Genomic DNA, 12,841 nt, shown 5'->3' on the forward strand with positions numbered 1-12,841 from the left:
GCTCTGAATGGAAGTCATCTAGACTGATTAAACAAGAAATTGAGCATGTTGAACATTATGGAGTACGCATAACATTCATATGTATGAATTGCTCAATGGCTCAAAGTTATTTTAATCTCCTTTGGTCAATTTATAAAATGCACAATGCCAAATAAAAATGCAAAACACATAATTCACTGCTTTTTGTGTGGAAAAAAAACTTTATTAACAACAGAAACTCAATGTATGAAGAAACAGATATAATTTGATTTTATAAATACACAGTGCAAAGTTGTTGTTTTTTACATTGCAATGTGAATATTTTTACTTATGATTTAATTAATGTAAGGCCTTAATTTACACTTATTGAACATTGTAAAACACCTAAAAGTAGACATTTCACCTGTTCAATAACAAACTTTCTAAAGCCGCAACAAGTGGCCTTAGAGATATTTGTAAACTACTTTTTCTTCTACCGTTTGCAACTCGATTTTAACTGGACATTTGTAGAAGTGTGAGAGCAGATTCTCTGTGTAGCCAATGAGAAAGTAGAATTTACTCGGTAAGAGTTTCTGTATCATCACAGCACAGATGACCAGGATGTTGCCTCTGCGTTTGATTACCACCTCATCCGCTAAACAGCCATGAAACGTGCCGTATATGAAGCGCCTGATGAAGACGTCCTCCACCACGCGCTCCGCCGCTCCAGCTTCACCCTGAAGATTACCTACGGCATGAGGAAGTGAAAGATTGTTATTCAGGCACTTGTTGAAACTGAACCATAAAGGTCTGGAGTACCAGCTTACGTAGTGTTGGGAATCCAGCAGGTTAAAGAAACCGTACTGTTTGAGTGGGATGTGTAATGTAAAGATTGTTACTCACTTGTGTGTTGTGAGAGCCAGCCCTTCCTGTGGCCGATGTGATGAGGGTGATGCACCTGCTCATACGTCAGCGGCCTGTCTCCTTTACCCACTCGAATACGAGCTGCGCGGTTCTGTTAGACACAAGATAGATCGTCTGGGTTAAAGACGCTTCTTAAAGGGATAGTTCACTCAAAAAATGTTATTCTGTCATTTACTTACATTCAAGTTGTTTCAAACCTGTATGAGTTTCTTTCTTCAGTTAGAACACAAAAGAAGATGTTTTGAAGAATGTCTGTAGCCATTGACTTCCATAGTGAGGTCCATCAACTGTTTGGTTAAATATATTCTTCAAAATATCTTCTTTTGTGTTCAGCAAAAAACTAAATTCATACAGGTTTGGAGCAACTTAAAGGAGAGTAAACTTAAACTACTCATTTAAAAACACCTTTTGGACTCTGGCAATACTGCAGTCGGTTAAATCTGTTTCTCCACTTCCATCATGTAGTATTTGATGTGTTCTAGCTTTCGTTTCAAATGGATATTGTCACCAGACCTGCTATTTTGAAATGGTTGTGTTGATGGACTTATGCAAAATAATGTGGTAACTACCCTGATAAATATTTACCCCCGCTATTGTTGCCATTGTTTTGTTCAAGATGCACATCAGTAATGTTTTTTTCTAAGGCACGTTTATAAAAGCAACTTATTGAGCTAAGGTCTAATCCTGGCTTAATCTAAGCCTTGTCTGTGAAACCGGTCTTTAATGTCAGATAAAGTTGACAAAATTTCTCACTTTGCATTTACTATTTGGTAAGCATTGTAATATTGATATATTTTATACATTTTGTGACTTTCAAATGTGTTTTGAAAATGTTTTATTCATCTTTTCCAATTTAGTATACATAAATGTAAATATGAGGGAAATTAGCCTTTGTTTTTCATTTTAAAGGCAGTTCAATACCTAAAAGTTACCTAAAAATTTTAAATATCCTTTGTTATAAATTTTTCCCCTAAAGTTCTAATGTCTGTATTTGTAAATCAAAACCAACAAAATTGAAGATAAATTAAAAGAAATGTTTCTGGATGAATAAGGATAACACAAAAGCCTCAGTCATTATTAATCAGACAAACCGCATCACTAGATCTGATCACATACCTTCAAACAAGCTGCAGTGCAGTGAATGTTCCTGAAACATGCCGCCGAATTTAACTGGCTGCTCACCATCTACGAAAACACAGATTATTGGATAAATGACATGCGTTTATTAATTTTATAATCCCAAAATCAAGCTTCACATCCCACAGTACGTTCAGTGCCAGTATCTCTAACGTTATATATTTTCATCAGACCGCCTTTCATTTTCTACGTCAGTTACACGATATATGGAAGATCGTCACCTGTAAATACGGGTCTTTAGTTACAAAAGCAAAAAAAAAAGTCAGAATGAAATCTTACCGACAACAATTTTGTCTGTCTGACCAAGGACGTCGCCATGTTTTTGTCCATAAATTGCACAAGCGCGTCAGTCGTCAAGAGCGCATTACTGCCACCTGCCGCACTGGAACAACATTATCCTGTGTAATGTATATATATAATATAATTTAAATGTATGTAGTTCAACGTCAAATACATATTAGTACATTTTAATATTAATATATTAATATAATATGATATTGAAAACTAATTAGAATAATTGTATATATAATATAAATTACATATTGTATTATATTGTATTTCACATTGTTAAATTATATCAATATAATAGATGTAATATTGTAATTATATATGTAAAGTGTTTTTCAAATGTTTTGTTTTTGGACAAGACTTTTATTTTGTACCGGAAGCACCTAAGCAGCTGCGTCCTCTCTCGAAAGATCTGTTGTTGCAGTGCTGTTTCTCAAGTTTTCTGCGGGTCTTCTGTTGCTTTACGTTTGTTTTTCATCAACAAGCATCTAAATTAAACAGCGTCGAGTCAAAATTGATCCCGCTGAGCTACTCAGCCATGTCTTCTCCGGTGGAAATGACGGAGTTGTATGATAACGCGCTGTTAGGGATCCTGCAGCATGTTGGAAACATTCAGAATTTCCTGCAGGTTTATTTTGGGTTCCTGTACAGAAAGACGGACTTCTACCGTCTCCTCAGCGGCCCGCAGGACCGCATGGGCTTCCCACCCGGAGTAGCTGAAAACATGGTGTTCAAGGTACTCGGGGACTTTTGTTTTGATCCATTAAACTGACTGGATTCTTTATAAATAAGCATAAATGTGGCAGTACAGAGATGGCACCAGCTGGAAGTGCCATGTAACGTTACTGAATTTATTAACTATGATGTTTACTGTCGTGATACTAGTTAAAAATCCTGGTATGGTCTTGTTTTGCTGGTAATGAATGACAGTGACAGCTAGCCTTGTGTCAGTGTTGTAATTTTGTTTTGGTGGGACTAAAAAACAAACAACATTTTTTATTTATTAAATAAAAATAAAGTAATTACAATTTTTTAATTTATTTATACATTTTAAAGGTGATTATGTATGTGATGCCACTTTATAATTGCTCTAAGTGTCTTTAAAAATATTACATTAATAAAAAAATTAATGTGATTTATTAAATTAAAAACAATTCAATTAATAATATATTTATATTATGCCACCTTATAAATGTCTTTTAAAAATAATTAAATATGCTGTTAGTGTCTTTAAAAATAATTAAATTAATTTAAATAAATACATTATTAATTATTTGTATTTACATTATGCCTCTTTATAATCACTGTAACAGTCTACAAAAATAATTAAATTAAAAAGAATAAATTTATTAAATAAATAAATTGAAAAGTCAAGTGTATTTACTGTCATTCTTCCACCAGACGTTTAAGCTATACGAGAAGCTTGCTGAGCAGGACCGAGAGAGGGCCATGAAGCCGGCCGAGGAGCCGAAAGCTGCTCCTCCTGCAATACAGGAGCTGGAGGTTCAGTCCGAGCGCGAGGCCGAAGCTCCTGTGGAGGAGAAGAGAAGCTCAGACGAGTCCACACCTGTCACAGCATCACCAGCGCTGAGCGAAGAGACGCCAGCAGGAGCCGCTGCGGCATCATCACACGCTGAGTCTGACACCACTAAGGCGTACGTTTGACTTTACACTCGCTCACAAAATACTAATACTGAGACATACAACCGTTCAAAAGTGCAGTGAGAATTAAAGGTAGGGTAGGTCAGAATTGTCTAAAAAAAACTTTTATTCAAATTTGTTTAAACTGTCTTTATATACCAATACATAATTAAAAACAAGTACTCTGAAATAGAGAGTATAAAAAATTGAGTGACTCTAGTGTATTTAATCTTCAATAAACACATCTCATTAATTCCATTCACTCCCACCTAAAAACGGGTGCGCGACTGCGCGCACGTGGGCAGAGCCAGTAGTAGCGGCGGTAGTCATGGCGACGGAGAGTGACAGTCGCGCAAGCCAATCACTTGTTTCGTCCCAGTAGGAATTAATGAGCAGTGTTTTTTGAAGATTAAATACACTATGGTCACCCAATTTTTATACTCTCTTTTTCAAAGTACTTACATTTTAATTATGTATTGGTATATAAAGACAGTTTAAGCCAATTTGAAAAAAAGTTCTTTTGACAATTCTTACCTACCCAACCTTTAATACTTTCATTCATCTAGGATGCATTAAATTGATCAAAAGAGACAGTAAAGCCATTTATAATGTTACAAAATATTCAATTTCAAATAAATATAATCTTTCAAATAAATAATATATCTATTGTTTCAAACAAATGCTTTTCTATTCATCAAATAACCCTAAAAAAATATTTTAGCAGCACAACTGTTTATTACTCAACATTGATAATAATAGGAAATGTTTCTTGTGCAGCAAATCATCATATTAGAATGATTTCTGAAGGATCATGTGACACTGAAGACTGGAGTAATGATGCTGAAAATTCAGTTTAATGAAACGATGAAGAGAAATAAATGCAGTCTTGGTGAACATGAGGCCCTGTAATACACCTGGTATTGAGATGTTTTGGTCGATCGGATCACCGAAGTAGACGAGGGAGACACATTCCAGTTTACACCTGGTGTTTTAATCCGTCTCTTCTGTCCACTTTCAACCACTTCTGTCCTGATTTCTTCGAGGGGAGGGTAAATGTATGGGCTTTTTCAGATCTTTCGATCTAATGGACAAAATAAGCTTGCGCAATTTACATATGAATGCGCCCGGAGACAACGGAAAAACACATGGAGAGAATCAACTTTAGTTTCTTCTCTGATCAGCCAAATGCTGTGAGTGTGTGTTAGAAATCAGGAATGGAGAGAGAACATCATCTTCAAACCAAACTTGGGTCTTCAGTGGAGAAAGGTTCGCGTGCTTCCCATAATGTTCACTCATTCGGTCAGTAGACGGTCTTTAGTGGCTGTTTGAACACAGTCAACCACACGTTTTCACTATGAAAGCAATTCCGGTCTAATTTGTTTTCAACTGGCTCTGGAAGTGGTCGAAAGTGGACAAGCTCAAAGCGTTTTAGACCCCGTTTACTCCTGTATTTAGAGTCGTCCACTTGTGATCTGATGGACCAATACGCATCTTAAAGGGGTGGTTGATTATGATTTCACTTTTCTAACTTTAGTTAGTGTGTAATGTTGCTGTTTGAGCATAAACAACATCTGCAAAGTTACAACTCTCAACGTTCAAAGCAAAGGGAGATATTTGCTTTTAAAGAAATCGGCTGGTAGAGACTTCACCACATTCCTCCTGGGTTAGTGACATCACCAACCCTAACATTTACATAAACCCCGCCCCCTGAACACGATTTATAGATTATCAAGGCAGAATATGCTAATCAATGACTAGAAGATAACTACACATAAGCTACATAAATTCATCAACTAACCATATAGAAATGTTGTCTACATGTTGTCACTTCTTCTTGAGTCTCTCCATCACTGTCTGACTCCGGTTTGAACATAAAAGGCTAAAGGTTTTTGAAATTTTCAGTGTGAGGTAAAAGGACACAAGCTGTTGTAGCTTCGCCCTCTGCGCCGGGAGCAGCAGCTCATTTGCATTTAAAGGAACAGACACAAAAACAGTGCGTTTTTGCTCACCCTCAAAAAGTGACAACTTTAACATGCTATATAAAAATATCTGTGGGGTATTTTGAGCTAAAACTTCACATACACACTCTGGGGACATCAGAGACTTATTTTACATCTTGTGAAAAGTGCATTATAGCCTACCACCCCTTTAATACCAGGTGTAAACAGGACCCAAGAGACTTCTTTTAAAAAATCTTACCTATTTGTGTTCTGCATCTCCAGTGGACAGGAAAGCTATCAGTCCAATGCAGACAGTTACAACGGTGCTGTTAGAGACGATTACACCTGGTCGCAGGATTACACGGATGTGGAAATTCGAGTGCATGTGCCGCCTACCGTCGTTAAAGGCCGACAGGTGTGTGTGTGAAACCTGCTGCCGTCTGATTTTATCATGCTTACTGTCTTACAGATTGGCAGCATCCCCATTTAGATTGACTTTTATCTTGCTGTCTACTATTACAACAAACTAAATTCGTTAACAGTCTGCTTTCCATCCCGTCTATCCGTGCAGGTGTCAGTGGACCTGCAGCCGGGACGGGTACGTGTGGCCGTGAACGAGGGAGGATCTCAGAGAGTCCTGATAGAGGGAGAATTCACACATAAAATTAACACAGAGAATTCCCTGTGGAGTCTGGAGCCCGGCCGCTGCGTTCTGGTACACATTATTTTTGGATGGTGTTTTTAAAAGTTCGATAGACTGATGTATTAGCCATTTTGAGACAGTCTCTGCTTTTCAGGGGTTTCACCTCATCATTGTAAGGTCTTGTGACTTGTCAGTGGATAATAAACACTTGGTTTTTGTTTTGTTTTTTAAGTGAAATTTGAGCAATTTTGTGTACATTTGCTGTCAGTGCTGTTTTAAAAGAAGTCTCTTAGGCTCACTCAACTGTTTTCAACATCGATAATAATCAGAAATGTTTCTTGAGCTGCAAATCAGCATATTAGAATGATTTCTGAACGATCATGTGACACTGAAGACTGGAGTAATGAGTAGCTTTGCATTACAGGAATAAATTACATTCAAAAATATATTCACATAGACAAAAATAATTTTGAATTGTAATAATAATTTGCAATATTACTGTTTTTCTGTATTTGTAATCAAATAAATGCAGCCTTGGTGAGCATAAGTGTACATAGAATTATATCTCTAGATATTGTATGGAATTATTATTATTATTATTTGAATTTTTATGTCAATGTGATATGGATACAGATCTGATGTATTTTGTTAGTAGTTGTAGACGGTCATGATGATTATTTGGACTTTTCCTCCAGCTGTCCCTCAGTAAAACCGGGGAAGTTTGGTGGAGCGCCGTGTTGAAGGGCGAGACTGAGATCGATGTGAACCAGATCAACCGGGAACGCACCATGGCAACCGTAGATGAAGAGGAGCATGCCGTACTGGACCGCCTGACGTTTGATTACCACCAAAAGCTCCAGGGGAAGCCACAGAGCCATGAGATGGTGAGCACTAGAGCTACATGATTCTGGAGACATCTATAATCTCAATCTGTTGTTTAAAATGGAGATCACGATTCTGATTGGACCACAAAACAAAATAACGTAATTTACTGGAGGTGCTGACAAAATTTTAATTGCTGCAGACTGATTTAAAAGTATTTATGTATTCATGTTATCTTGAGTTTGGATGTCTTGTGTTTGGGAGCACAATCATGTGAGACACTTATAGGAGGTCACTATACCAAAATCATTCTGATGACAGACTTTGCAATGAAATTGGTCCACTAGTTAGTACAGTTATCCAATCACGTCCTGTGTTGTGGCAAATTCACGTGAGAGAAAATTTATACTCCTCAATTGAGTGCACAAGTTTTTTTATGCACATTTTCGTGTTTTTTTATGCCATATAATTGGTGGATGGAAAAATAGCTAATGACAGATACTTTTTTAACTCTCACTTGTCGCCACCTACTGGTGTAACAATGTAATTGATATACTTTATTTGAAGTTACTTTCAAAAGGTGATTTACTCTATTTTGATCACTACCATAGACATCAGTGTTTATATCTGAACGATAAACTTTTATAGTACTTCTGTGATCAAATAATAAAACTGTGTGGTTCAAAAGAGTTTGTGAAGCTGTTTTAGACCTATACATTACAAGTTCTCTCTTTATATCAGCTGGAGCGCCAATGCAGATCTGAATGTTCACTGTGATCGTACTTGTCAGATGTTTTAAAGGGGTGGTATAATGCACTTTTCACAAGATGTAAAATAAGTCTTTAATGTCCCCAGGGTGTGTATGTGAAGTGTTAGCTCAAAATACCCCACAGATATTTTTATATAGCATGTTAAAATTGTCACTTTTTGAGGGTGAGCAAAACCGCACCGTTTGTGTCTGTTCCTTTAAATGTAAATGAGCTGCTGCTCCCGGCACAGGGGGCGGAGCTTTAACAGCTTGCACTCACACAGACATGCACTGAAAATTTCAAAAACTTTTAGCCTTTTATGTTCAAACCGGAGTCAGAGAATTATGGAGAGACTCAATAAGATGTGACAACATGTAGAAGCAACAGGACGTTTCTGAATGGTTAGTTGATGAATCTATGTTGCTGATATGTAGTTATCTTCTAGTCATTGATTAGCATATTCTGTCATGATAATCTATCAATCGTGTTTAGGGGGCGGGGTTTATGTAAATTCTAGGGTTAGTGATGTCACTAACCCATGAGGAATGTGGTGTAGTCTCTACCAGCCATTTGTTGTAGTCCTTAAAAAGTGATTTCTTTAAAAGCAAATATCTCCCTTTGCTTTGAGCTTCATAACTTTGCAGATGTTGTTTATGCTCAAACAGCAATATTACACACGAGCTTAAGTTAGAAAAGTCAAATCATAATCAACCACCCCTTTAATAGAAACAGGCGAATCTTTGTCATTTTGGAATAAGTTTGCGTGTGTGTTTGAATCGAGATCACTGTCAATTTACAATAATAAAGCAGCTCTAGTGAGCACGCAATCCAAGTTATTTTCTATATTGCTTTCTTACTTCTGTGGGACATAAAAGAACTTCAGTCCAATCTTCAGCCCAAGGACACTTTAACATGCTTTTATGTATTTTTAAGAGCTCTGGGACTTACTATGTGGATATTGCAGTGAAAGATGTTTTATTTTGCATTTCAGAAAGTCCATGAGATGCTGAAGAAGGGCTGGGATGCTGAAGGATCTCCGTTTAAAGGACAAGACTTTGACCCCTCCATGTTCAACATCCCACCCAATGCTGTCCAGTTTTGAGGTTACACGACAATGTCAGATTTGAAGTCAGCACTTACTGAAACGCCCTGAAGGACAGTGATGTGGCGCTTTCTTGCGGTGCGACAAAATGAACATCATCAGTGTCTACACTGCACAAATCAAGCCAATATAACTGATTTGCTGACACCGATCACTGTCTCGTATTTTGCTAGTGTTTGGCATGCAAATTGGGCCATTGATCATTTATAATTTTTAGTGTTTTATGGAATCAGTTGACTGAGGTTTTCTTTGGCTGCGTGTGTCTGTGATCATTACGTTTGCCCAGTTACTGACTATTCAGGGCTTATTACGTGTTAGTTTTCTTGCTATTTCAGTGACCTACAAGAAAGATTCATCAGACATATAAAACGTCTGTAAGCAGATTGCTCAAACTCTCACATGGGATGAAATTCTGTCATTTTCAGATTGTGTTGGCTGATGGATGTTATTGCATCAGAATTTTTTTTTCGTTTGTGCCTAATTAAAACCTTTTGCAAACATTAAATTTGTGTTATTCTTTGATTATTGTGATGCTGTCATACTGACAATGTGTGAGTATCATTGCATTAGAACACACTTCTAACTGCATTACATGCACTAATGTATATTTATACAGTGTATATATATATATAGATATATAAATAATACATGTTAAAATGTTATCCTCATTTATTTTAAGTGAGGTATGTAGACAATGCACCACACTTATACAATATTAAGATGTTTAATACATGTTAAACTAACAAAAATGTTTAATATTTTCAGAGAAATGTGTATATTGGGATAAAATAAAAATATGAAATAATACATAACACATTAAAATGTTTCACGTAATGACCCTCATACATTTTTAAGTGTGGTATGTATATATCCCACAAATCTGGTCAGTTAAATTTTACAAAATTAATTTCTAAATGTTTTAGCTGTTTCATAATGATGTCACCTCTTAACACACCTACTAAAAAAGGTGCTGCAGGTGTTTAATTCTCAACAGATCTCAGATTTCGCTACCTGCTTCTGGAAGGTTTTGAAATAAGAAGTTTAGTGATATAGAATGGGAAGATTTCTGGCTTCATTGATTTATTTATTTTTATTCTAATAAAGTTGTTGAAGCCTCTATTAAAATAGTATGTAACTGCTACCCTGTAAATTATAAACTTGTCAAATTTAATAATAGCATTTCCCCCATGTGCTCCTTCTGTCATCCGTTTGAAGAAACTATTATTCATTTGTTTTGGGACTGTACTTAGTATTTTGGTCTGACTTTTCAAATTTTGATAAAAAAGGATTTATTTTTTCAAACTTCTGTATAAACCAATTTTGTTTTTTTGGTGACCCTCTGAAATTAGACCCTTCTCATTTTAATTAAAAATTGGTTTAAAAAAATAAATAGAAAAATGTTATTTTTCAAGAAAGATATTGTAAAATCTTTAAAGGGATAATTCACCCCAAAATTAAAAATTTTGAATGCTTGAGCTTTCAACTGATGTGTGAGTTGATGAATGTTTATATGTGAATAAAAGCCTAAATTTAAAAATTAAATTTGTTCATCATATAAAGCGATCGTGTCTCTTCGGAAAATTTGGGGGGGAAATAAGAAAGTTTATGATCTCTTTATAAACTTTTTTATGCATCAAAGTTTTAGTTGCGTAGCTGTCAATGGAGGAACAGAAATCTCTCAGATTTAATCAAAAATATCTTCATTTGTGTTCCGAAGATGAACGAAAGTCTTACGAGTTTGTAAAGACATGAAGATGAGTAATTATGACAGAATTTTCATTTTTGGGTGAACTATCCCTTTATGTAAGACTTATTTATGGTGTAGTGCTAATGCATGAGCCGGTATAATAAGCATTGCGATAATGTAATGTAACATTGTTCTTTGTTTTGTCTCGGTATGTGTTACTTGTGTTTATCTTACACAAAAAGGTATTGCACTTGCAGGTGTAACGCCACAAGCAGAAGCTCAACTGCGCCCTCCAGCGGTGACAGCGCGTCTCTCTCTCTCTCACACACACACACACACACACACACAGCGGAAAACAAGTGCACTGCAGTTAAACGGCGCATTCGGTGAGAGGTCGGTAAAGCAGTCGAGCCTGCTCGTCGGCGAACCTCTCCCTCCCTCGAATATCCATATCCACGTTTAAGTTTTGCCCTGAAAATCCCGCAAGTCGAAGGCGCAGAAGCGTACAGTAGTGCTGGAAGTCAGCTCGGATATTGCCGCGAACGCTGAGGGCTGAGAAATGGCAACGACAACTTGCACGCGCTTCACCGACGAGTACCAGCTGTACGAAGAACTTGGAAAGTAAGATTTGCATTCTCTGCTAGTGTTTGTGCATAATCCGAGTGTCTTATATTGATGCCACGCATTTATTGAATGTCCTAAAGCCCAGAAGAGATGTCAGGAAACATCAGAGAGAGTTGCGTTCAAATGCTCCCACTACTCTTAAACTATTTATCACTGATAATAAACAAGAGAAATCTGGTGATCATTATGAGGATGTTGGATGCTTTTCGGTAATGCAATGAGTATCGATCACTCTGGAAAGATATAGCACTGCTGCATTTAATACTCTGTTATTGTGTATGTTTTCATATTTACTATATATGCACATCGACCAGGGCTTCGTTTTTCATGTTTTTTTTTTTTTTTGGCACATTTGAACTCGGTGCATCTTGTGCATAATGCACAGAAGATCTGTCAAGGAACATTAGAGGGAGTTGCATTCAAATACTCCCACTACTGTGTTTATCTGAAATCTGCTGGTAAATATAAGCCGTCAGAGGTTTGATTTGGAGAATATTGCATGTGTTGTGGTTCCTCTGGTGCATTTCATGCAGAATGCTCAGAGGAGCTGTCAGGAAACATTAGAGGGGAGTTGCATTTAAATACACCCACCACTGTGCATGTAACAGTGAATATTCCTATTCACACAGTCTCTGATCATAGAAATGAGCAAGCAGATGTTAATTCTGAGGAGGATTTTGCTGCATTTAATATGTAGAACTCAAAGAGAATCAAAAGAGTGCATTACTATTGAATCAAAGATCATAAATATAACAGCCAGAGCTAAATTTAGATGATATTGCATGTTTGCAGCCCATTTGAATGCACAGGGGAGCTTTTAAGACACGTAAAATGGGAGTATTTAACTATACAGATAAAAAACGTGAGGATATTGCATGTTGTGTGGCTCCTTGTGCAAGCATTTCATGCAGAATTCTCAGAGAAGCTGTCAGGAAATATTACAGTGATTCTTATCTCTGATCATAAATATCAGCTATTGAGGGGTAATTTGGAGGTTATGTTCAGGGTGATTTATAATTGAGAGTTTAATCAGGTCAACAGGTCGCAACATTGTATCTCCACATGAACGGTTGATATAATGTATTAAGAGTTGTCTGTTACAATGTATCATAAACTCTGGGAAGCAGTGAAGGGCCTCTACAATGTAACGTGTGACATTTGGAGCTGTGAGAGCTGCCCGGACGGCTGTTTGCTGTCTATAATCTGTGTGTGTGTGTGAGAGAGAGACATGCCTGCGGCCTGACGTTAGGAAATTATTTTACTCTCTCAGCGCCCCCCTCCTCCAGTCAGTCAGTAAGTATTGCGTTTCTTTCGCACAGTTTTCTC

General features: G+C 36.8%; 3 protein-coding genes across 8 annotated transcripts in view; 2 read left to right on the forward strand and 1 right to left on the reverse strand.

The window, feature by feature from the left end:
• Nucleotides 1-174: 174 nt before the first annotated feature.
• On the reverse strand, nt 175-2,991 carry mrps24 (mitochondrial ribosomal protein S24). The gene is made up of 5 exons (XM_081354933.1): nt 2,691-2,991; nt 2,299-2,417; nt 1,999-2,067; nt 862-973; nt 175-706 (listed from the first exon to the last, which is right to left on the reverse strand). The coding sequence occupies exons 2-5, from the start codon at nt 2,347-2,349 to the stop codon at nt 423-425; spliced, it is 516 nt and encodes a 171-aa protein (XP_081211059.1). The 5' UTR covers nt 2,350-2,417; nt 2,691-2,991; the 3' UTR covers nt 175-422.
• Nucleotides 2,846-9,706, forward strand: nudcd3 (NudC domain containing 3; the record flags this gene model as incomplete). Its single annotated transcript, XM_081354921.1, has 6 exons — nt 2,846-3,043; nt 3,709-3,962; nt 6,171-6,303; nt 6,460-6,603; nt 7,227-7,415; nt 9,094-9,706. The coding sequence occupies 6 exons, from the start codon at nt 2,846-2,848 to the stop codon at nt 9,202-9,204; spliced, it is 1,029 nt and encodes a 342-aa protein (XP_081211047.1). The 3' UTR covers nt 9,205-9,706.
• A 1,524-nt stretch (nt 9,707-11,230) lies between these two features.
• camk2b2 (calcium/calmodulin-dependent protein kinase (CaM kinase) II beta 2) overlaps nt 11,231-12,841 on the forward strand; it is a 72,516-nt gene continuing 70,905 nt past the window's right edge. For 4 of the 6 annotated variants that reach the window (XM_081354910.1, XM_081354907.1, XM_081354908.1 and 1 more), the window contains exon 1: nt 11,271-11,512. In XM_081354910.1, coding sequence (XP_081211036.1) covers nt 11,451-11,512 — 62 coding nt within the window. In that variant the 5' untranslated portion in view covers nt 11,271-11,450. Of the gene's footprint in view, nt 11,513-12,841 lie in introns of all 6 variants that reach the window. The other 2 variants (XM_081354912.1, XM_081354911.1) reach the window with 1 other exon arrangement.

The sequence above is a fragment of the Scardinius erythrophthalmus genome, assembly GCF_964197995.2.
Source record: "Scardinius erythrophthalmus genome assembly, chromosome: 23".
Lineage (NCBI taxonomy): Eukaryota > Metazoa > Chordata > Actinopteri > Cypriniformes > Leuciscidae > Scardinius > Scardinius erythrophthalmus.

Bases quoted from the DNA above. Each gene is read 5' to 3' on its own strand.
- mrps24 (XM_081354933.1), bottom strand. From the start codon at position 2,349: ATGGACAAAAACATGGCGACGTCCTTGGTCAGACAGACAAAATTGTTG. The intron at 2,068-2,298 runs GTAAGATTTCAT...GTGTTTTCGTAG, and splicing joins GACAGACAAAATTGTTGTCG to ATGGTGAGCAGCCAGTTAAA. The intron at 974-1,998 runs GTATGTGATCAG...TGTGTCTAACAG, and splicing joins GCACTGCAGCTTGTTTGAAG to AACCGCGCAGCTCGTATTCG.